At 39.3% G+C, this 24,719-nt stretch overlaps 1 protein-coding gene across 1 annotated transcript in view; it reads right to left on the bottom strand.

Annotated features, from left to right (window-relative positions):
- The window catches only part of DUSP16 (dual specificity phosphatase 16), a 103,223-nt gene that overhangs the window by 34,677 nt on the left and 43,827 nt on the right, over nt 1-24,719 (bottom strand). Inside the window, exons 2-4 of the mRNA XM_026087329.1 lie at nt 10,325-10,402; nt 2,729-3,329; nt 1,495-1,633 (exon numbers count right to left, since the gene is read on the bottom strand). Of these exons, the coding sequence (XP_025943114.1) occupies nt 1,495-1,633; nt 2,729-2,959 (370 nt within the window). The 5' untranslated portion in view covers nt 2,960-3,329; nt 10,325-10,402. The remainder of the gene's footprint in view (nt 1-1,494; nt 1,634-2,728; nt 3,330-10,324; nt 10,403-24,719) is intronic.

Below are 24,719 nucleotides of genomic sequence, written 5' to 3'. Positions count from 1 at the left end.
TGGGAGTGAAGGTTTGTGCTACCCTCCTCTGCTTGACCTTACTCAGGCTTTCTCCCTCCCTTATGAGATCCAATTCTTAGTTATAGAGAACTGCTTCTCTTCCCACCATGAAAATGAAATTGTGAATAGTCTGTATTGCTGCATGGAGCTATGATCTGCTCCAGGGTATTAAAAAAAACCTCAGGACAGATCAACAGAGTTAGATATTTGAACAATAAGAGTGTTTCTTAAGAGGCATGAATGTCTTCTTGACTGGTCTATTTTTTCAAATGAAATAACAGTTTTAATTTTAATAGGGTACTAGTCACACATTTCAGCACTTTTGCAGTCAACATTTACTGTGCCTAAAGACTATATGTTTACTTGGTGTCTCAAATGGAAGAAGAGCTGCTTCATCTTAGATTGTAGCCCACAGTCCACAAGCATAACTTTTACCAAAAGGACAAAGAAAGCAGAAGCACCAAACATAGCCAAAGCAAAATCCTACTTACTATAGTTCAGCATATACGCTTACTACATATATAAAGCTTACTATATATGTACAGCTTATATCAGCACCAAATGCACCTAAGTGTAGAAATCATTCTTTTTTCACTGCACTCACTTTCAAAATAGTTTGGGAAAATTCTCTCAGCAACGCAACCACCTCTACCACTTTCATTTGAAGTCACTTCATTTGAAGTCACTGAAAACTCAGTGGCATTCTCCTGCTAAAAGGAAGCATCTCTTTGGAGTTCTTTCCCTTCTTCTCATCATTATCCAGTCTCTGACTGTAGTTTTAACAGTTCTCATAGACCACACATATGCTTCCTTAGATCATTCAACCAGTCACTGCAATAATTTCCTATGTCTATGGGTCAACCCCTCTTCTTTCAGTCCTGGATCTACTTCATGCCCCTCCTTGCTCCCTCTCGTGAGCACTGAGTCTACTGTTCCATGACAGAAGAAACAACACACATACCCAAATAAACAAATCTTATATTATAAGAACTTAAATTTCAAGGATGCTTTGACCTGGGGTTCAAAAGGAAAAAAGAAAGTGGGGGTGAGGAAAAGGTCCTAAATAGAGTATCTCTTAAAGAACTGAAGTTTAGGTAGTCATACAAAACAACTTCTTTAAGTATGGGGGAATCATTTTTGTTATTGTAGTATGCACCAATTCCTGGTATTTACAAAGCTTAAAGAGCAGAGTACTACACTTATACGATTTTTGACCCTAAAATAGCAAACATATGCATCTAAAGAAAGCCATATTGATCAATTTCCATTTACACAGCTCTAGTGGCGTAATACGTCCCCTGTAAGATGCAATTCCTACACACGGTATGTATTATGAATGTCACTATATGCATAAAAAAAATAATGAAAAAACTAAGCTATAACTGAAGTGTTACACCAACATTTTTGCAAACTTGTGCACACATCAATTATATCAATAGCATTTCTTTTTTGAGTGTTTTTTTGTTTTTGGGTTTTTTTTGGGGCACATCATACCTGAAAGCAGATATACAGAGCTGAAATTCTTCTCCAGTTTGCCCAGAAGCACAGTAAGAAAGCAGTCAGATGAGAGAGAGGTCACATCTTTAGAGCTTTGGTCATACACCACCACTTCCTGCTTGCAATCAATTTCAATCTGAAATACAAGTCATTGAAAATAAGGTATGAAGGAGGAAGATGATTAAAAGCACATTATCAGCTTCATGAAGTCAGGCTAAGGGCTGCTACCTGTTTACTATGCAATAATCCAGATATCTGGATTTCTTACCTAGCTATATGCAAAGCAACTATTATTTTATACTTAATGTTCCTGACCAAATTTAATTCCTTTGACAGTTTAAAATTTATTATCTGATCCAAGTTGAAGCATACTCTGTAAGTTTCAATCATTGGGTAATGTCACTTATAAAATTCATTACTTTGGCTAGTTCCCCTGTCCCGAGCCTAAACTGTTAAAAATAGTCCAACTTCAGTTTCTGCTTCTAAGCTTTTTGTTTAAAAAGAGTAAAGAGACCTTAAGCTGCCTAGAGCCATATGCACTTTAGCCATCTGTAAACTATGTATAATGCATGTTTAGATAATAATAAAAAATGGCTTTAATTTTTAACATTTCAAAGCAAAAGTATCATGTACAGATTACTTTTGTCATCTAAGACATTAAAAACAACTACTAATGGACTAAAAAAAAAAAGTCACATAGATGCACATTAAATTTAAAAAACTTGGCTATTTTCTTTTCACTAGCAACACTATTACAAAACAAAACAAAACAACAAAACAACCCCCCCCCAAAGCTATTCACATGAAGAGCATTTTAAACAGTAAGTAGGAGCCAGGACTGACATAACTACCAGTTTCTTTCCAAACTGTATGACCACTTACGACGCAATCCCTGCTACCACAGACCCCAAAGGATCCTTCAGAGTTTAGAATGTGAATGTTCAGTGCATTAGTTACATACATTGAAGGGACTGTGCTTTACAAGCAAAATTCTTCCTGAGTAATTTCAAAGTCCCAGCAAGTTACTCTGTCAGGTAAGAGAGAGCAGCTACAAAGAATGCTAGAGATAAACTTTCTAGTAACTGACAACCTCTTAGATCAGGTAAGCTTGGCAAAAAAATCCCTCAATTTTGTTTTTTAAAACAAATTACCTAAGGGAAAATTATTACAAGTTGCTCTCCAGGCACTCTTTAAAACAAATGAAAGGAATAACAGGAAAATGACCCCCTACCTTGTGTTTTGCTGAATGCTGAATGAGCTCTGTAATCAAAACTTTGTCCTGCTGCAGCCTCCGCTTCATAAGCTTGGAGCAATTGATGTTGATGGCATCCAAGATGTGGGTTGTATTGTATTCCACAAAGGGGCGGCTATCAATCAGTAGCAATTTTTCTGTACCGCTCTCCAGCAAAGCCACCAACTTCTCAGCGACAATGAGTTGAGTCCTGATCATCTCATCGGCCATGACAACAATAAGGCCTCTTTTACCACCTCCCTCTCTAATTTGCTGTGATGATGTAATGGCTGTGTACTCAAAGGCTTAGCCATGCCATTGTACTAGAAGTGTATGAGGTCATGCTGGTAGTGACTGGCAAAAGAAAAGTTAAACCCATTTTCAGAAAGAGCTCTTCAACTGAACGTCTCCTCCTGCTTCCAGTTGATGTGCCATTACAAAGGGTTCGTTCCACAAAGAAGCCCCTCACATCTGATTCATCAGGAGATCACTATGGAGTGGCCATTTCACAATTCAAACAAAAGATGCTTTCTGGCTGCCACTGCATTACATCATTCTTTACCTTTGCTCCCAGCCATCAGCTTTGCACCGGACTAAGAGCCTGTAAGAAGGGGAAGATAAAAAACATGAACCAGATGAGGCCATGAAAGTTTGCAACACAGAATATCCAACTTTGAGACTAAGTGCACAGTGGTCTGTACCATAAAATAAATACACTCCTGACAAGTTTCCCCACTTTGCTGTATATTCCAAAAGTCTAAGAGATAATTTTTGCAACTACGGTCTCTGAATCTATTCCAACAATCTTGCCTGTACAACTATCTTGGATTTCAGGCAACATACCCTGTCTTAATTGCAGACTTTTGTTGCCACTAGCTCTGCCTCTTCACAGAGCTTTGTTAGAATATAATTAAGAGATACTGCCCTAAATCATGGCATTCTTCTCAATAGGAAAACTAATTGGATGTGTTTCTGCACTTCACCAGCATCTGTAAAAAGTTGTAAAATTTGTCAGGATACTTTTTAAAAATTTAATGCCTTGAAAAGTATTTCATAAACCAGTCCTGCACGCCTGGGAACTGACACTGTACAAAAGTAAGGACAAAACTTATATCCACCTCCCTCCTTTGAGAACATGATTGAAGAGAAACCAGAAGAACAAGATGCTACATCAAAACAAAAGCATTTTATTTGAATTAATCACCAGATATGAAACTGGGGCCTCATATACACTACTGAAATGTATAGCATCAGGCACTGCCTGGCCCTCGTGGAGCAACTGGAACAGTTGTATGAGGTGCACTACACTTTTCATACATGCTAAATAATGTCTGAAGCAAACTATACTTCAGTCAAATTAGATGCCAACAGCACCTGAACCACATCACTCTAAACAGCACCTGAAGCACAGTAGTAAATCAACTAGCTGAAATGTTTCACCATCTGTTTGTATTACTGTCACACAGTTGACCTCAGGCTTTTCAGAGTCTCCCAAAATACACTTTCATGGAAGATGTCTCTGGGGGAACACTCTTCAGAAAGGAGCCACCATAGGGCTCCATCCCCAGGAGATTTAGCTGCAGGTTTAGTGTGCTTAGTGCTGCAGCTACAGATCCAACAGGAATCATGAGTCAAAGATGCTTTGCTCCCACAGTTCAAAACTTGGTCTCTTAGTGCAGTCATGCATATTTACAGCAGTCCACATAAGGCTGCAAAGAACAACTCAGGAACAAACACAAGCTACATGTTCAGCTGCCTCAGTGACGGACGCCAGCAAAAGGGGACTGCTGAGTGTGGTGACTCAACCAAGGCAGCAGAGCTCAAGAGTTAGAGCCTGTATGCGAAAGGACAAACCTTAGAGAATTCCTCACCCACTCAATATGGCACACTGCTTATAAACAAGCAGTCTGGGCTCAGATCAGTGCATGATAAAGCTGACTCAGCAAGGAGCCACATTCTCTAGCTCATGTGTTTCACAGTGTAGTGGTCCCTTTCCCTGCTCAGAAAGTGATTTCAGGTCAGTAAAACTATGAAGCACACCTCTTGCACAAAGCCAAGTACACATTCAAGCAACGTCTGGGTCAATTCTGGCCTGTGCCATCTAGCCTATGACCCAAGCAGTCTTCTTACCTCTACTTTTTATTGGGTGGGACAAAGCGAGACAACTCAACTGTCAGAACACTGAAGCAGGCTGGTAGGGAAAGGGGTGACAAAAATAAAATAAAAGTCCAGTTGATTGACACTTTTCCTTATGGCAGTGAAACATTTGCAAGCAGGAGCATGTTAAGAGGATATATTTTCCTGAACACTTAATACACATTCAAGTACAAAGATGAAGATTTTGTATATTTAAAAGCTGTTAAAAAAAAAAATCTTAACTCCTCAGTTTAAGAGTTCACCTGAAAAACATACATTGTACTTGTAATGCTGAATAGCTGGTTCACTTACAAACGTGAGAAGAACAGAAACAGTTCTGTACTCTGCTCAGCAACAGTGCATGCATCTTGGCCCCCAGGTACTAGAAAAAAACCTTCCAGCTAATCTAGAAATCATTAATTAAAAGTCCTATCACAGCAACAAGTCACTTGTGCTTAGCAGTGGGAAATCCCAGGTCAGCAGGTGTTCTGTTCATTAGATGAATTATACAAACTTACATATACAAAAACATAAATTAAACTCATAAAGTATAAGCCTCACCTTAACAAAAAACAATCAGTCTTTAAGAAAACGCAGAAAACAAAATTAAAGCAAACTTGTTCCATGTTCTGAAGAGAACAGAGTTTCAGTAACACCACCAGAAAAATACCAGGTTTTACATAAATAGCCACTAGGTTGATAAAATGGGATTATCTGTTTGCCTGAACTCACTGGTGTACAGCTAGCAGTCACCAGTGCTTTTTAGCTTGTTCAAACTGAAACACATAGTACTGAAGTGCATATTGCTTTAAACTAAAAAAAAGAAAAAGAAAAAAAGACCCTATACCAGTCCTTAATCAAATCTATTAAGAACTCCCCCCCCCACCTACCTATGCAGCCTAATTGGCAGCTGTGTTTCCCCTCAAAGGACAGTGATTATACACAGGCCTCAGGCTCTCTGCAGACAGGCTAGGAGATATCAAAAGATTGTATAATTATGGTAGGGGGGGAAAAAAAAGTCAAAACTCGATAGTTGTGTCCAATTTCTTTCAGTTAGAGAAAAAAATGCATTTTTTATTTCTGTTAACATGCCCTGTCACAAATTTTGATTCTTCTTTTTGCAAAGGCTGCCAGATACCAAGCCTACTGAAATCAATGAAAACTTTTCCAGCGGCTATAGTGGGAATTGGTTCTAGCTCTTCTATAAGCTAGACAGTGCGGTCATGAACTACACAGTCTGTTTTGAGGGGTAAATTGCCAACTTAAAGTCCAACTAACAACAAGAAAGTAAAGCAGCTGAGAAGCTAGAAACTACAGAATTCTAAAATGGAGACAGTTAAAGCAACTTTAAGTTTGGGACATTTCATAACTTCCAAACTCTCTTTGTTTGCTGCCTTGGCCTTCATTCTCTTATGATGAAAGCTTCTTCTACTAGAAGATCCTCAAAAGAACTCAAACCAGTCATATATGGTGGTTGGTAAAGAACAAATTTCTTAATGCAAGGCAAGTGGGCTACCAGTCAGAGTCCTTTCAAATACTACTATTACCTTAATGCTTAACTATGCACTAACACAATGGTAAGTTTCTGAAAGCACTCTGCCCATGGCTGGAAAGTAAACTTAACAGTAACGTCATCTCAAATTATTGTGATTGATAAACATTGTGTTCCTCCCCTCCCCACCAAGGGGGCCATTTCTGTCAAAACAGCATTCCATTGAAAGTTTTTGTTTTGTTTTTCTCCCCACTGTTTCTGGTACTATCAGACTTTCAGACTCTTTCTTGAAGCCTACCTAACCAAGAGAAACTGGCAGCCCCCTGCTTTAGGTAAAGACTAGAGATGAAGGAATTGAGAAGAACACAGATTTTAAGCTATGTGTCTCCCCTCTCCTGGTGACTGCTCTAATCTCTCAGCTACTATGAGGTGTTGGAACATTTGTTCCATTTCTAATCCAAGTTTGTGAACAGGCAAAATCGCAGTTTCTCAACCGCTTTCTTTCTGTGCTCTACTTGTGACTTAGATCTCAATGGTATGTATTGACACCACAGTGTCTCACAAAATGATGCAATATAATGCTTTGCCCTAAAGAGGCCATTATGTTGCTGATCTTCAAGCTAGGAAACCATCTTAGTCACAGGATGTTCTACACTGAAATCAGCATTAAGGAAAAGTGAAACATAATCCAGCTATGAGAATACTGCATGAAGTCACCCACATACAACTTGGCAATACTGCATGGCTTCTTCCTCATTGTAGATGACTGAAACACGTGACACTGCTTGTTACCAATTTTCTTCTTTAAAAAAAAGTAAAACTTTTAACTCACTGTAAAACTAAAATGATTTGTGTTCAGCACCTCCCCAGTATCTTTAGAGTTTCTCCATTTTGCTTAAAGAACCAAAAGCAACCAAAACCCTGTCTACACATGTTTGCATGCTATCTTCCATGCAGACAAAACTGGATCCTCTAATACTTATATATAATGATACCACAGAGCTACAGGTTCTTTCTTCCCCTCAAGGATCCTTGCCCCATTCCACAAGTGACTCTGATGCAAAACAGAAGACAACCACATAACTGAGAATCTGCTACCTAAGATGTTGTGTTTGATTCTTCAGTCAAAATAATTCACATTTTGTATGCAACCTTAATTTCTACTTCTACCACCTTGAGTCCAACCTACTCCCTTACATTATAGGAGGATGCTTATTTTAGGCATCTCAGGCTTCGGCTCACATTATAGCAATTACTTTTGAAGAAGTAGATTTGACAAGAATATATGTTAAAACCCCTCAGAATTATGCCCTAATTCTTCCTAGTTTAAAGGACTGGCAAATAGCTTCTAGAAGGTTTGCCACAATCTCTGAAAAATCCCTAGCTCATGAAGAAAATAACCCTGAAGTTGAACCTTGGTGTCATAAACACTAAGCAATTTTGTTTACGACGTCACTAATGCCTGCTTTGTCAGGTTCCTACAGCAATGCTCTCACACCCATCTGTGCTGCACGGCAAAACACCAACAAAAGGATTTTACAACATCTGAACGTTAGAAGGCCTGAAGGGAGACTTTTGGATACCCAGCTTAAGACACCTGAAAAAGAGACTATTTTAAAAATCATGCATTCTTCCACTTGCTAAACAGGCAAACACATGCACATACAAGAAAAAAACCAAAAACAAAAAACCCCAGAAAAACAATATCCTCTCTGCAATCCGATTCACTTTGATGTTTCTCAGGTTGGACAACAGTGAAAGAAGAAAAAAATAAAACAAAATAAAAACACCCCAAGAGCTGAATCAAAACACTGAGGTTGGAGCTCCTACAATGCAGTACGCCTGTGACTGTTGGCACATCAGCTGCTTCAAAGGAGTATTTGGCTTCGGTATTACTGAGCTGGGAGCTGCAGTGGTTCAATAGCTGGTGCCACTATCATCAGCACCAGTCCCCACCACCATAGCTGCATGTGGTCCTCACCAACAAATTCCTGCAGCAGAGAGGAACTCATATCCTAGAGATCTCAGAGTAAATTCTTACTCCTGCAAGACACTTCCCCCCCACAAACCTCCCTCAACATCTATGATACCCAAAGAATTCCCTCACCAGCCTCAGAAAGATTTGAAATAAAAGCTGTCCTGGGAAGAAGCTCATAACTAAAGCTACTGGAGACTGGCTGATGATCAAGAAGAGAGAATGCTGATCCCTGCCTTAGGTTGCTATTCCTCAGTGGTGAGAAGCACAGTGCTTGTGGAGTGTATGGGAAATACGATTTGTAGTAAGTGAGGAATGGCAAAATTTTCCCTGAATTCAGCAAGCAAACCAATAAATTCCAGAGGCCAACAACAGTAAAGTGTAAAATCTAGGAAAAAATTTTACCAAGGTTACAAGAAGCCTATGTCTTATGTGCCACTATGCAGACCACAGAGGGGTGAGATTACAAATACCTGTGATTTAGAAGACAGGGACTATTAACACAAGATGTAAGGGTTCACGTTCCTCAGACTAGGGAAGGGAGGGTGTTTCCTGGCTTTTCAGATGACTCAGGTAGTGTCATCCTCTCATAAGTACATCATTTCCTCAAGTCAGGTAGGGGATGACAGAACAGACTTTCCCCCTCCCTCCCTAGCACACTCCACATTGGCACAAAGGTGGAAAGCAGTGAGGAAGCCACTCAAACAGAAAACTATCGATGTTACTTGAAAGAGTCACTTTCATGAACATGGGATATAAGAGAAACAGTTTTGAAATTTTTACCCTGCTCTCCTGTGCTTATCTGTATGATCAAACTGCCTGTTCCTTTCTGTTCTATTTTCAGTGGATCTGTATTCTAAATCTATATATGCAGCCAGAACAGAATAGTGTTATTTTCTCTATCTTGTAAAAATAACAGTCACATACGTTTTAGATTACATCCTGTACATTCATAATAAAGGCAAGTATAATCCACTGGGGAAAAAAAAACCACATATGAGGGAGAATCTTCTGTTCAGTGATGTGCTGTACTTTATTCTACTTGGCTAATTACTTGCTCAATTTTGATTAATTGTTCTAAAGAAAAGTCACCCCATTTCACTCGGCTCACCAGTCTGAGAACTGAGACATGCAGAGATGTAGTCCGAAAAGAAATAATCAGTTTGCCATGAATAAGCTGCAGAAAGACACCTCCAGTTTAGATTAAGCTCTTTCTTTACTTCCACATCTACTTTTCAGTGTCATTTTCACTACCAGCACTCTCAGATAGCTGGGCTAAGCAAGAATGAATGGAGTTTCCTTTTAGACAACAGTTTGATACCACTTACTATACAAATAATGGCATTAGAAAAAAGATAACCTGTTCACATACTAGACAACCTATTCTCCTGCCCAAAAGACCCACATTCTGGTGTCCTACTCAATATACCCCCTCTATGTATGTGCAATGCTCTTGCAAATCTCACTCATGCACCATCACTAACTCAAAGCAATGAGCCAGGTCATCCTGACTTGCACTTACCAAGAAGCCAACCTGTTTGACACTCACTGTGGAATAATAAAGGTTTATTATGTATTATAGCACACAAACCCGATTGCTACAATGTGAGCTCATGGGAGGTGTTAGATTATGCTGCTGATATATTACATCACTCAATATTTAACAGCTCACACACACAGTTTATTCTGGGACTCCCTTCTCCACCTATACAAGAAGATCTTTACATTTGAAAGTATTTTTTTTATTGTAGGTGTACAGCATATCACTCTGTGACATCTAGAACGAAAGCTTACCTAATCCACTTGAAACAAACGCTATAATACAAAACACTTGCAGTTTCCTATTGCCTGGGACCCTAGACAACCATGAAGAGCTGCAATGGATTTTTAAAAGATCATTCTCTCTGTATGATCTCTAAGTCAAAGCAACTGAAAATTCTGGAGTACTTTTATGTTAATTCATTATTGTCTCATATCAAAAACAATTACTCACCTGCACTTAAGTCAACTTCTAAATAGGCTGAACAGAACAGAGGGTGGTCCACATACAGAAGCCAGCAGAGGGAAACACCTAAATACAGGAAAAATAAAAAAAGCCCTTATTACAAGTCAAAAACCAGAAAATGGATTTCACACTTTCAGTGCAGTCATCTGGAGTAAAACTCCCCCAAACATATGAAAACCTAGCTGAGAAGGGATCTATAAATGCTAGCATTCAATCAAATGGAAGGAGTCAGAAATAAAAAACTATGTTATACTAATTTTTTAAAAGACAAGGAAAAAAAAAACATGCAGCAAGTATCTTCCCACTCAGTTTAGATACATCTTAAAAAACAGAAAAAAACAAAAAACAAAAAAGAAACAACACACTGAAAAAGCTAAAGATTCAGGAGGGAAAAAGAAAAACCCACCCACAGTAGCCTTGCAAACAATTTGATCCATCTCCCTCCTGCTGGAAAGCTAATCTTTAACTAACATTTACAGATGATGCACGTGCATGAATTCAAGCAAATTTGACCTCACAAGTTCTTGTTTAGTATCTATTAATAGAGGAGTTAGCCAAAAGTTAGTCTGCTTACAGCTGTATTTGAAATGGACAAAGGCTAATGAAACACAACATTTCAGGTAATTGATCCCAGCTTCCCACACACTGAAAAAAAGCCTCAGCCAACACTGGAAACTGGATATTACCAGTCATTATATATAGTCATATCTGTACAGCCTCTATACAAAGTACCGCGTCACTACATGAACAGATTAAATTATAACCTCTACATGAGAAAGTAAAAACAAACACATTAATGTCAACTCCAAACTGTTTCCTGGGCAGTTAAACAAGATTCAAATCATCACTATCAAGAGATGACAACTCTGCTTCATCAGCATAACATAAACCACCATAACCGCCAAGCATCGCCTTATTACGAAACCCAGGTGTGGCTCTGACTGATGTAGTCAATGATATCAAACCAGGGAGAGCCACCCCAGAAGAGGGCAGAGCATAGCATGAAAGTCAGTGAACAGAGTCAAAACTGATGTCATCTCGCAATAAATAAATAAATAAATAACAAAAAAACAAGAATTACCTTGCTGTCTTTGGGCAACTACTTTAAAAACTTTGCAAATGTAAACAGCAGAACACTGGGCTAGAGTGGTTCAGGCAGATAATTACAGTGTTTTCTACTCAGTCTACGCTCTGCTCACTGAGACAGACACTCTGAGCAGCGCCCAGACCACGTTTCTCCTTTGGCGGTTTCAGGGGGGACAGCCCCCCACTTCTCCATCACCGACACATCAGCGCCCATACACGAGACCAATAGGGCAGAGAGGTGAGCAACAGCACAGAAAGCTCCGCTGAAGACCGCGCCAGATCTGCATCTGCCCTGCCTGCTCCGGCTGGCAGAAATCCTCAAAGCCCCAGGAAGAGGCTCTGCAAATCCCTCTTGCTCCTTCCCTCAGTCCCACACCAGAGAATGAAGAGAAAGCTCTCTGGATCGTCTTTGCTGTGTTCGCTTTTTCCAGTCATATCACTGGAAATGGAAGCAAACCCTGTTCCTAATGCACATCAGGTTCTGCCAAGACACAAAACTCCAGGATCAGAGACCATGTTGCAATCGTCCAAGGAAACAAAATTCTGGAACAAAATACATCCCCTCTTTTGCTCCTTAATCCTTCACACGGTTTCTAGAGTCACTCGGAGAACAGCCACACAGTCTTGGCATTCATAGTGCCTGCCAACCATGCCTCTCCAAAGTCCTTACAAATAAACTAATGATCACCTCAAGGAACTATGTGATATTTTTCCCTACTTCAATGAAGAGAAAGACACCAGGAGTTTAAAACAGTTGCCCGATGTCCCCATTTTGCCATTAGGGGGAACTCATTCTGCTGAAGATTAGATGAGAAACAAAGCATATATTTAATTTCAACATATTTTACTGGAAGAAGGTGTCATATTTTTAGAACAAGGCCCGCTCATGACTGAAGACTGAGCTGCTACAAATTGGGCCATAAGCATTAAGCACATTTGGAAATTCCCTGGCAATGCTGCTAAAGGAACGGACATTTCCTGTAACTTTCGGAAACATTTTCTATCTCCCCTCCTCCTTTTAGCCTTGGTGGTAAGAAGGGGGAGGGACACAGAGGATACCATATTACAATTAAGTGAAATGTGAATGAGCCACCCAAGTTTAAAGTGGAAACTTCAGCAATTCATGCTTGGGAGAAGGAAGAAGGGGGGTGGGACGGGCAGGAGTCTTTCATCATTAAGAGCCCAGGATTTTTCTGTTGACTTCAGGAAAATAAATATACATCCTTTCAATCAGGGTGGGTTACAAAAGGATATAAACTTGCCTTTTCCCTTGACTTCTGGCAAATAAGCACTCCTCCAGGCCTTATTTAAATACCTTTTTTTCTATGCTCCAGAATTAGAAATGGAAGCCTTATTCTTTTTACTCTTGCTCAGAGCCTGCCCTAAACTTCAGCCAACGGAACCCAACCAGTCCGGTCACAGGGAGTATCCCTCCCACTGCTATGCAGAGCAGTGGTACAGCAAACAGGCAAGAAGCTAAGAAGAGACTGAACTTTCAAGCATGACAGCATCCTTCTACGGCCCTTAGCACCTTTCCTTTCCTAAAAGTTTAACCCTGTACGAGGTATCTGGCATAAAGCTTATTAGTTTGTTTAGCCTTAGCTAAACCTTAGCAAGCCATACAACTCAAGTACCTCACTCTACATAGTCAGAGTCTGAAGAGCAACCACACAAAAGCCCAGGTACGTCTTATGTCCTGTACTATTATGGGACGTAAGTATTTACAAACTGTCTTCAAACTGGGAGGTGGGAGGACAGTTCCTATCTTTCCAACACACATCACAAACAGTATCTTGTTCCTGTACATGGGATGCTGAAGATCCATCATTTAGTTGTGACAATGGGCAAATTCCAAACCTGCAATTCCTTACTGGCACCTGTATTTTAGCATTCGATCCAAAGACACAAAATGTAAAACCTGGAAGGGTTGAGCTCTCGAAATTCCAGTGTCTCCTTACTCTTTGTAGAACAACACTTTTTTACAGCAGCCCCTTTCATGGTACCCAGGTTTCGGTCTACTACGCAGCCTGAGCATACTGAATCAACTAACTGTGCTCTGCAGCTACGAAGAGCAATATAATGCGCATTTTATACAGTCATCTTTTTGCTAAGAAACAGATTAAAATGAGGATGAGTGCTCTGAAGAGAAATGCTAAATAAACATTAAGCACAGCAATTCTAATAGCCCATGCTACTACTTTAAAATCTTTCCATAAAAAAAAGATAATAAGACCTCAGAGTCTTTAGGTAATGGTTAGCCTTTAAAGTTAAGACCTTTTCTCCAGTGACAGACTTTAAGGTAGAGACATTCTAACAGAGGTGATCAAATAATATGGGCCTATAAATAAAGGAGCCAAAAATACCTCCCACAAAAAAGCACCCTTGATCTGTTTTGTGGTCACTGTACAATGAAAATAGAAGGATGGATCTGAAGTCTTCATATCACTAGGATGCATTAAAGGCAGAGGATAATGATGGCATTTTAGTATGGGAATAAATCAGAATAGCTTCTGGGCAAGGCAGGAGTGAATTTCTTTCAATAGACTTTTAAAATGATTTTTCCCTAAAATTACTAAAGATCACAGTGAGCCGATCTCCCTTAAGAACAGAGATATGTAAACTGCTTCCATGGTCAGCTGGGGGTTAAAATGCAATGGTCTTTCACACATTTGAGGAAATGACACGAATTCTCCCGGAAGGCAACAAGTACATTCAACCCGTTCTCATCAGGGCATGAGAAAGTTTGGAAGGAATTCTCTTTTTTTTTTAAACTGTCAACATTAATACTTTGTTTCTTCCTGCTTGTCTCTGAAAATACAGTGCTGAACTGCACTGCATACGTGTCTTGTCAGCTATATAGAGAAACATCTAGAAATTTTAAAAAACGTACTCAATAACTGTTAATTAAATCTATTGCCAAACTCATTCAAAAAGACTCTGCAAGCTCAAAGCCAAGTTAATACTTTCAATAGTGCATACTATTTTATCACTATACATAGTGATAAAAGCATATAGGAGCATCTTAAAAGACCTGCCATAGCAATTACCCACTACAGGCTTCCAAAGGGAAGTCATCAGAAAGGATGCTGGGCCCAGTAAAACACCTAAACACAAATGTAAGATCATTCCTACTCAGCAAAGTAGTTAAGTTTAATTGTGTTTCCCCTTAAATGACATTTACACAACAAGTTAATGGCAGTATATGGTAGAAAACGCTGAATCCACAGAGATAGCATAGCCTGACTATCGGGGGAGGAGAGAGAGGCAAATGCAGAGTCTACAGCAATGGTTCCCAATTAATGTGCTGGAATAGTTCAAGTTGTCAGGTGTTCCCTGAAACTAGGCATTCACAGTAATCCTGTTAAAGAGGTACCCCATTCTGAGACACATGAAGAACGAAGGGGTGATGACTATGGCATGGAGTAACTGCTGAATTGCAGACAAGTCTTAGCCAAGAGAAAAGCTGACACAGGAAAGTATGTGATCCAGAAGCCAGTCCAGAAGACAAGGACACAAACCTCTCGCCATGACATACACACTTCTGATAAGATAATTCAGACACTTAGAACACATTTTCATATGTAATTTCTACCCACAAAGGTCATTCTCACGGCCTGCTTCTTATTACAGATGCTTTCAAATTTTCATTTAATTGACAAGACAGTACAAACACGGATTCAGTTCAGCAATAACAACTCAAGTCATGGTAGCTCACTGAGCTATACTCCACATACTGTGTTCTGGTATGTCTTTCCCAAAGGATGCTAAGTATTTCTTTGAATTTGAACCATGTTATACAAGATCAGCAGCAGTGCCAAAGCCACATTTCTAGCATGGTAACTACATGACTGAAAAGAGAAGCCATATATATCTTTACAACAGAAGGAAAGAGCAGAGGGTAACTTATGTTTCCCAGCTGTGCCTCTTACATCATTATAAACATTACCATTTAAGTAGAGGAAGAGTGACATAAGCACAAAATATACTAATCCCCCTTAAAAACAACTGACAAAACATGACCACCATTACATTCAGTTTGAAAGAGTTTAAAGGGATCAGGATGTTAAAACACTTCAATCGCAAGAGCTTTCAATACCAAAAAGGGGGAGTAGATTCTACTGTTATTATTTGATGAGCCCTAGTCACAGGCCAGGGTCATCAAGAAAAGTTTTGCAGCAACCTTGTTGGGCTTCTATAGGATTTTGAAAAGGAGAGAGTAACAAAAACTATTTGCCTAAGTTCATTTGTATTATACTATTTGAAGTGTGCAGTTCCATATACATCCATAAACAAGATTTCATACTTCTCCATTTGATTAAATGCTCTTTTACATAGTCCTTTAAATAATGATTGGAAAAGCACTGATTTCTGACAAAGTAATCCCAAGTTAGGAAAGTTCAATATACTTCTGCAATAACTGAAGAAACGTATCAAAACAAAAACTTAGTGGAAGTAGAATCAAGTAATAAATACTTGGGAAGAAATACATCAGCTCCAAACTCCAAGATCCCTCTATTTCTTAGGTATTCAGCAACGGAAGAAACACTGGTTGTCAACAATCATAGATACTTCTGTAAGTAATTCCCAATTAGCTTTATTATAAATTTATTATAAATAAATTCCTATTGAAACTGCTGGCAAGTGTTCTGATACTTCCAGAGAGACTTCCAGTTATATTAAGAGCCATATATGTGAGAAGCACATACAAATGAATTAGGTTCTGGTATGCAATCCTGAGTTTTTACCTCCAGGAAACTGATTCTGAAGGATAAAGGTATATGATGGGTGGTCTTTAATCGCTTCCTTTATTTGAAGATGGAGGCCAGAGAGGAAAAGAGCCAAGGAAGGAAGTCTGTAGCCCTCCCTTGCTTCTCCCCCCCCAAAACGCACACCTTCCTGAACAGCTCCCAAGACATTTTAGAGGGTTAACTCGCAGTTTAAATTAAGTAGTAAGGCTGGGATGGAAATAAACAGCTTGCACAAGCAACATACTGTGCTATTAAGTTTTTAGAAGTGACTTAGAAATTAGGTCAGTCTACTTTGTGGCTGATGCTTTGTTCTTTCACTCCTATGAACTCACTATGATGTCAGTCTCGTGTTCAAACATGCCACATTTAGCAGTGCACAGGCTTCCTGAGAGACTCTTTGAGCCTTCCTTTGTGCACAAGTCTTCTGCCAGATTCTTACCTCATACTGTACTGACTCAGGCATGCCACTCCAGTTTCAAGGGATTTGCACTGGCTTCCTGTCAAACACTCCTTTTTTTTTTTTTTTTTAATTACTTTACTGACTGAAAGTTTAAGAACATGTGTTGTTATTCAGGTTATCTTTTTAGGCCTCAGCTTCTTCAGACAACATCCAAAGCAACTGCTTGTTACAAGGTCTAGGAAATGTGTGCTTTGAACTATTTCACCCCATCTTTCCCCAATAACCTGATCTAAAGAAATCCTAAATGTCCTTGTATTCTACCCAACCTCAGTTAACTTTTGAGGGTGCAAAGCATCTCACTGAACTGGAACTTTATATGAAAATGCTTCTTATGCAACCTCATCCCAAAAAACAAGCACACTCACATACAGAAGCTAATCTGACTATGTAACTTTGGATGTTAAGGAAAGATTTCTTTACAGACTTCATTATTTCTGACACAGAACTTGCAAAGGGTTTTTTAAGCACATTAGCAAAGACGACAGCTTATAGGGCACAAAGATATTGAGACAATAATTTTGGCCAGCTACAAAACTTCAAATGAGCCTTGGATCCAGCAGTAAGCTTTTGCAAGCATCTTTAACTAGACTCAAGTCAAGCAGCTGTTTGAACCAGCATCGTTGCTAGTTTTGCCTGAGTGGCAAAATTAAACTGAAAAAGACAAAGAGGAGGTTTTAAAAGCAGTTCTTAGTCCCTTCCACCCCACTCCCTCAGAAGACAGTAGGATGCCTCGGCAGGTGGCACAGCCAAGTGGGCACACTTAGCAGGTGGGCAGATCTGTGGCAACTGGAGACCCACTCTGAGATGCCATCTACCTCTCCTCCATTGTTCCCACCCCGCCCCCATCCTCTTGGATGGACCAAATCAACCTTTTATGTGGCTGCTCTCTAACTTCAGGCCACAAAAAAAATCCTCAGGTGGGAGAAGGGGAAAGCCATCTTAAATACAACTGTAAGCAAAAACAATTAAATAAATCAGATGACTGTTTGTGAAAATGACCATCTGCAAGCCAGTTACTAACAAGCCTAATTCTCACAGTTTAACTCTGTACCCATCGTTAAATATCTATAACTAACAATATGTGTGTCTTAACTGCAGTTAATCTGTTTGTTTCCCACTGCAGCAACCGTAATAGAAACTCTCCCCCACAAAACACTCAGATGAAGTAGAAGCAAAAGAAATGCAACCACTTATAAGTTGCTTAAGTTTTTCTCTTGGGCCTACACCATGACTCGTGTTCATGTGGCTGCATTTCCTGACTAGTGCAGATAGTTTAAAAAAAAAAAAAAAAATTTTTTTTAATCACCATTTTGTCAGTATGTTCAAACCTATAGTATACATTCTTTTATGAAACAATGCTATAGCACAAACTTTCTTAGCATGGTTAGAAAAGCCGCCTCCTATCAGGAAAAAGCACACTTTATCATGGTAATTTCCAGCACTACATTAAATTCTAATTATCCTACAAAAGAAGAGGTACAGACTTCACATTCACAAGAGCTGCATCCATCTATTACTACAGTACTAATACCCCACTATTACTGTTTTACCTGAGACTGTCCAGGGATACAGGAAAGGTAAAGCTTGCCAAGAGAGGTATCATCTTTTATGAGACCAGTTAATATGGAGGGGTAAGAGAAGGGATGGAAACAAACTCCACAACACACAAGCCCTTCTTCAAACACATAAACACCAAATAGAACCAAATTGTGACAGAAACAAATGCCAAAACTTCCAAAACATCCCCACAGTCTGTCCCTCTTTCCACAAGGCAGGGTGTGTGTGTGTGTGTGTCTAATGCACAACCCAAAGCATGTCATGAATGACCCAGTGCATTAAATTCCTCATGGAAACTATCTTGCTGAAGCCATACCACTAAAAACATGTGATAAAAGACAAAAAGAAACCTTCAAGATATCTTCAATGAACGAACACTGTCATTCAAACCCACCCCCCTTCCCCCCCCCCCAAAAAAAACCCACCCACCCTTGGAATTAAAACCAAGAAAGAGTCATGGATTATTCACAGAGTTACTAGATTTATGATACATTTTCCCCCACACCTTGGCTCCTACTTATCTTTTGCTATTTGATAATTGTTACCTGCCTCTCTACTGTACAGGGTCTAACTATCTTCTCGCGCTTCCCTTGCCAAACCAACTTTTCTCTGAATTATTAAATTGTCCATTTTTATTAACTCAAATATGATCTAGACTTAACTTTTTTATTCACTGCTTTTGTTTCAAGCTTCAGATAGGGTTTGTGTTCCTAAAACTTTGCCTATCTTCCCCAGATTAATCAGAAAAAAAAAACAAACACAAACCCTCCTCTCCTCCAAAAATCATACACCCATCCTCTTACAATCCTTTCTTAGGACCACTGTCTGAAAAAAATAGTTTGCATTTTCTATTAAAAAATAAAACTCATACAAAAATGAAAGTTTTCCTAATAATATTTTCAGAATTACTGAAACACTGATTATTTCCAGATACAACTAAAATGTATTGCATTACTTTTGAAATTATAGAACCACAAAGCTAAGAAAAGGTAACAACTTAGTAGTTCTAAGCTAAAAAACATTTTTTTCCTTCAGTCTCATGATTTGATTTTAAAATATCTGTGACAAAGATGGCAAGTGAGATTAGAGACATTTGCCTTTATATAGTTATGACAGTGATAGATATACTTAATGTTTGTTACTTGTTTTGTGGTTTTGGTTTTTTTTTAATTTCTATTTGAATTGTGATTAAATGTTTGCTAAATAGTTTTCCACCTATAGTGGTATATACAACTTGGCTTCTCCACTGGGAATTTTGGCTAATATGAAAAAAATTGACTGGTGATTTGAACCACAGACTAAGAGGAGTAATGGCAAAATGACAACCGAGAGAAGTCTGCTCCTACCAATAAATGCCAGAAGCATTTCAGTTACGCAGACTTAGGTGAGAAATCTTTTCCAGAAAGAATTCATCCCTGACTGAAATTGCCCTTCTGTGATAGGATTATAGCATGGGTCAAAGCATGCAGGAAAAGCATTAAACAGCCACAGAACCAGAGGTCATTACTTGCTTTCCCCAGCAAAGCAATGAAGGAGAAACACTCCTCGCATCCTGCCTTCAGGCTTTTTCCCCTGCAGCCACAACAGGAGGCTCAAGCTAGAGCAGCAAGTGCCTAGGCCCACACTTAAATAATCCATAACCACACAAGAACTTCTTAAGAACTGGCTTTGATGCCAGGTGGTCTCCCTGCCAAATCTAAAGGTATGCCTTTTGCTATGCCTATGGCCACATGCATAAATTTTAGTCAAAAAGCAAGCAACTTCAGGGTTTTGTTTTGTTTTTGTTTTTTAAATAAAGTGTTTGACAGCTAAATTCTCCCAAGATTTCACGTGCATTGAGCATCCTTCAGTGCAGGGACAGGTTGTGTGTTGCGCAGTGGAGAGATGCCCAAATCCAAGACTCGTAAGCTAGCTCTGAACCAAACCAACAACTTTGTGCTCAAACTAGCCTTTGATAATAAGGAAGGTTTATTTGTGCAGGCTCACCCTGTGGCATGACTACAGAGCTTTCCAAACCTGGGCTAAACTCTCTCTCCACAGCACTCCACAGTGCAGGGTAGATGACGAGGCTCAACTTCTCAAGCTGCACCGCTGCCTCCTCACCATCACTTTCAGAGTGATTTTTTCTGCAATTGCTGTAGTGTGCAACCACAGCACCAAAAACCAGACAAAGCAGATGATCTCTTAAGCTTGCATTATTACTCCTGCTCAGACACACAGACAGCATAAGGAGTTGAGAATAAGCTTACCACCGGCATAATGAAGTTGTTGCGGACAGCAGTGGTTGGAAAGGTTCTGCATAAGAGCAATCATAAATATGCTAGAGTAACTGAAAGAGAGAAGGAGAAATACACCAGTGCCCAAAACCTTGAATGTGACCACTAGATTTTAATCCACAAAACCTACAACTGTGCCCAGGAGTTTATGTACCTCTGGCTTTAAACAGTACTGCTTGAAAAGGGAAAACAGAGAATTATTGCTCCACTGGTACAAATAGCAGACTTTTGTTGTGTGAGCCTCCAGATCCACAAACCCCTGTGGCACAGCTGAAAGGGCACCCTCGTCCCTCCTGCCAGACTGCAGTAGTTTTTCGTGTGTTTAAGGTCAAAAAATCAAGGTATGTTTTAAGAACGCCTTCCAACAAACGTCTATAGAGTCATATACACTGAAATTAGAAAGCACCAGAGTGAAGACTGCTCATGCAATTTCAGTCCAGCTTCCTTGTTCTTGTGCAGTACAATACAGATGTTAGTTACATAACCATCTTCTGTTCCTTGGGGCAGTACTCATTCAATCAGCGAGTAATTATTTAACCAAGATCCCATCTGCTTTGCATTCCCATTAAAGAAAGTCTTATGCAAAGGTAAGAGCTTGGCTATGAGTCCTTCATCCAAATATTCTCTTACTAGTGCTGAGTTGCTTGCCAGATCATTGCTATATGTACTTCAGAAGTTTGCAGCAGACTATGCCAAATCTGAAGAACATTTTAATTAACAGAAAATTTTAAACCTAACAGTAGGAAGTACTCTCCAGGCTTTGCTAAACTTGTTAAACTATTCTATACAGACAATGCAATTAATGAAAGTATTCTTAAGGAATCAGTTTAGCGACAACTTCAGAGCCACGGTTTCTCTGCTTTGGGTAGAGGGGAACTAGGAAAACAGCAGGCACCGTAATTTCTCTTGCTGTGCTTTAGCCACTCTTACATGTAAAAAGGACTCCCAACAGAAACAGCACAACTCCAGATAGCAATGTAAGTGGTATGAATCTACTCAGGGACAACAGCTTCTGTTTCTACCTACACATAGGCAATACCTTTACTACCAGAACCAGAGCTTATAACCACAAAAAAGCACAACCCTGTTCCGCATTAGCTACTTAAAGACATCTGAGGTATTTCTTCTGGGAAGAGCGAACAGACAAAGCTCGTAAGCTCCAAGAGGAACATCCGAGAAAATGATCATGCTGTCACCTTCAAAAAAAGATAGAGGCATGCAATACATGGCACACTCCTTCACTGCATTTTGTACCTACTACTTTGTATAATTCCCAAGACTTAAAGGAGCAGCTCACAGACAGGCTACTGAACAGTCTAGGTAAACATCTTCTAGCAAAGTTATCTTTTGACAAAACCACAGTCATATCCAAAATTCTTTCAGTCAAAATTCTTGAAGTCAGTGAACAACTGACTTCAAGTAAATAGTTTACTAATGTAAAACATTTCTTTTCAAGGTAAATGAACACAAAGGACTAGACTAACTAAAAATCTCCAACTATGGATGACTTATTTTGCTGACATGGTCAAACCTCCCAGAACCTGCCACTGATTGCTTACCTATTCACCAAGGCTAAAGGCAATTTCTGATGTACTCTAACCAACCCTTGGTCTTTTCAGAAATTTAAATGCATTCAGGTGCGCCCACGAAAAAGTTCCTCTAAAGAACAAGTTCCATGTCTGAACCCAGCAATTACACTAACCAATAGCTTCAGACACAAACTTGCAAAAACCATGTCTAAACTATTGGTGACCCAAGCAGGAATGGTGTGCAGTATGCACTATGGTAGAAGCATTCACAACTTTACAAATGGAGCAGCCAATGTGCAAGGAGCCTGGGGGTAACACTTCCATCACATTTACTTAGATAGGCATCTTCTGATTGTCTCCCAACAATTAAGAAAACTTTAAAGTTGAATAATTATAAAGGAGAAGATTAACTCTGGGCCACATTTTATGCTTTGCAGGTTTCAACTAAGTCATACAGAATAAGTGATTAAGGCTCCTGGAAGGCAGGAGCTGGTAATTATGTTACCTTATTTGTATTATCATAATCAACGGTGTTTAGTTTTAAATTTTTGAATCTATTATAAAATTATACATGTAGCTAAACCTTTTGAGGCTGATGGCTACACCAAGAGATGAATGAATTTGTGGGATCCTATAAAAAAAGCTCAGTTAAAACCCACCATTACATATTAGTAACTGATGGGCTTTTAAAAATACAGTGATGTCTCTGAAAATTCAATCGCAAAACTTGTCAACTTGTAGCTCTGACTTTTCTAAAAAACACTCAGAGTAAATCTCAGTTTAATACACAAATGTGTACTATTTCAGTAAGTTCAATGAGAACACACTAACAACAGGAGTCAAAGGGATGTGGTCTGATAAAGCAGAAACCAGTTTATATTAATTATCTTTTGGGGACTGTCAGTAGCCACCATGAGTAACCTCATCAGGTTGACAGCTCACCTGATCTGATAGCTGTCTCAAAATTTAGATCTGTTACAACCTCCATACCAAATCTAATCACGTTAAGGAAGCAGTCACTGCTTGAAATACAGGCTGGAGGGAAATAGTGGAAAGACAGTAATTAACACCAGAAGTTACAGCTGAAAGGCTCTTTTAAGACTTCCTTTCAATATGCCAGCTTCCGCATGCCAATTGTTGGCAGTTATCATTAAAAATAAATACTTGCTGTTAACAGAAGTGACTGAAAAGACAGACAACTTACCATGTTACTACACTTTCTTCTGGATTTTAACTACCACTGCATTGCAATAAAAATGGTGACAGGAAAAAAAAAACAAAAAACCCAAAACACGATTAAAAACTTGCCAGTCTAGAAAAATGTGTCACTAGCTAATGGGTCCACCTAAGAATCAGGTCACTTCATGTTTAAATCATTTCTAATACCTCCTGATGGAACTCAAAAATCTGCTACAGCTGAGAGACTCTCCTCGTTGCATTCTCCCTTCTCATTCACTGGGAGAAATATCACCAACTTACCTGATCTTCATGATGGATTTTCCCCTAGACCTCTATATCAAAGCTAGAGCTGCATCCTGCCCATTTTTCTGCTTAGTATTAAGATAGTTTGAACAACATAGATGGATGAAAAACGCTTACCGAGACTAGACACATGTTCTCCCTTCGCTAGTAGTACAGCAACATTTCCCTTGGCCTAGACAATTCTGTTCTACTCAGAACAGTGCAGCAAATGTAATTTTCCAAGCCTTGTTCCTTTAACCAGGCTCTCTTCTCCCTGCACATCTTCCTCTCCTCCCTCCTTTCTATCAAGTCCAACTTAAAACTAGACTTCCAAGACCTCTCTCTTATTCTTGTCATCTCTTACTCAGTTTTCAGAGTTTGATTCCCACCTTCAGTTAGCTAATGCTGCCAGCCTCCCATTACCTGTTTGATGCATTAAAGTGAACACATCTGTATTTTCTACTTACGCAACCTCTCATGTTATCTCATAAAGCTTATCTCACACGCCTTCACAATATTGCCTCAAAAACAAACTACTTTGCCACGATGCTTATGAGGACCTTGGTATCAGTACTGAGATGGAAGCTTATTGTATTGACCAGCATTGCCTACGTGAACACCACTGCTCTCCACCTCTGGGACCACTAAGCACAGCAGAACCCTTGGTCTGTGACTGGCTTGCTAGATTCTGTAATAAATAACTGTCCCACTGCATAGAAAGGATACTGCAATAGAAAATGTGTATTAAGTAAAAATAAGCTGCGATTTCAGTTTTAGGTGCCAAAGCAAACAAGATTAGTACCCCATAAAGAAAATAACTGGGTTATTTACCACTTTGGAGTCTACCAAGTATTTGATACAACCAAGCTAAAGTCTAGGACTTCAGTATATTTTCATTACAACTGTTTTTTGAGTAATCAGGCCTCAAGACAGCACTGATTTTTGCAGAAGAAAGATGCTATCCCTCATACCTTCTCTGCTTCCAGAGTACTACTTCTTAATCATTCCATTGCACACTAGTGACCTAAACAGAAATGAAGAAACAGGAATTTTGATGACAAGTTCTCTGTGCTTAATGTTTCATACTAACCAATTTTATGCTTGCAGACACACCATGTGTTTCTAGATGGAGTATATTTTCAAAATAGAAACCTATCAGGAAGGAATTCAGAGACTTATGCTCCTCAAATGAAGGAAAGACAGCTGGTATAGGAGTGGAGAGCTCTCTATTACCACACCATCAGCCCAATTTTCTTTTCTCCTTTA

This window comes from Apteryx rowi, unplaced genomic scaffold (genome assembly GCF_003343035.1).
Source record: "Apteryx rowi isolate R43461 unplaced genomic scaffold, aptRow1 scaffold_712, whole genome shotgun sequence".
Lineage (NCBI taxonomy): Eukaryota > Metazoa > Chordata > Aves > Apterygiformes > Apterygidae > Apteryx > Apteryx rowi.
Note: the sequence above shows the minus strand (reverse complement) of the source record. Positions and strands in the feature narration are given on the sequence as shown.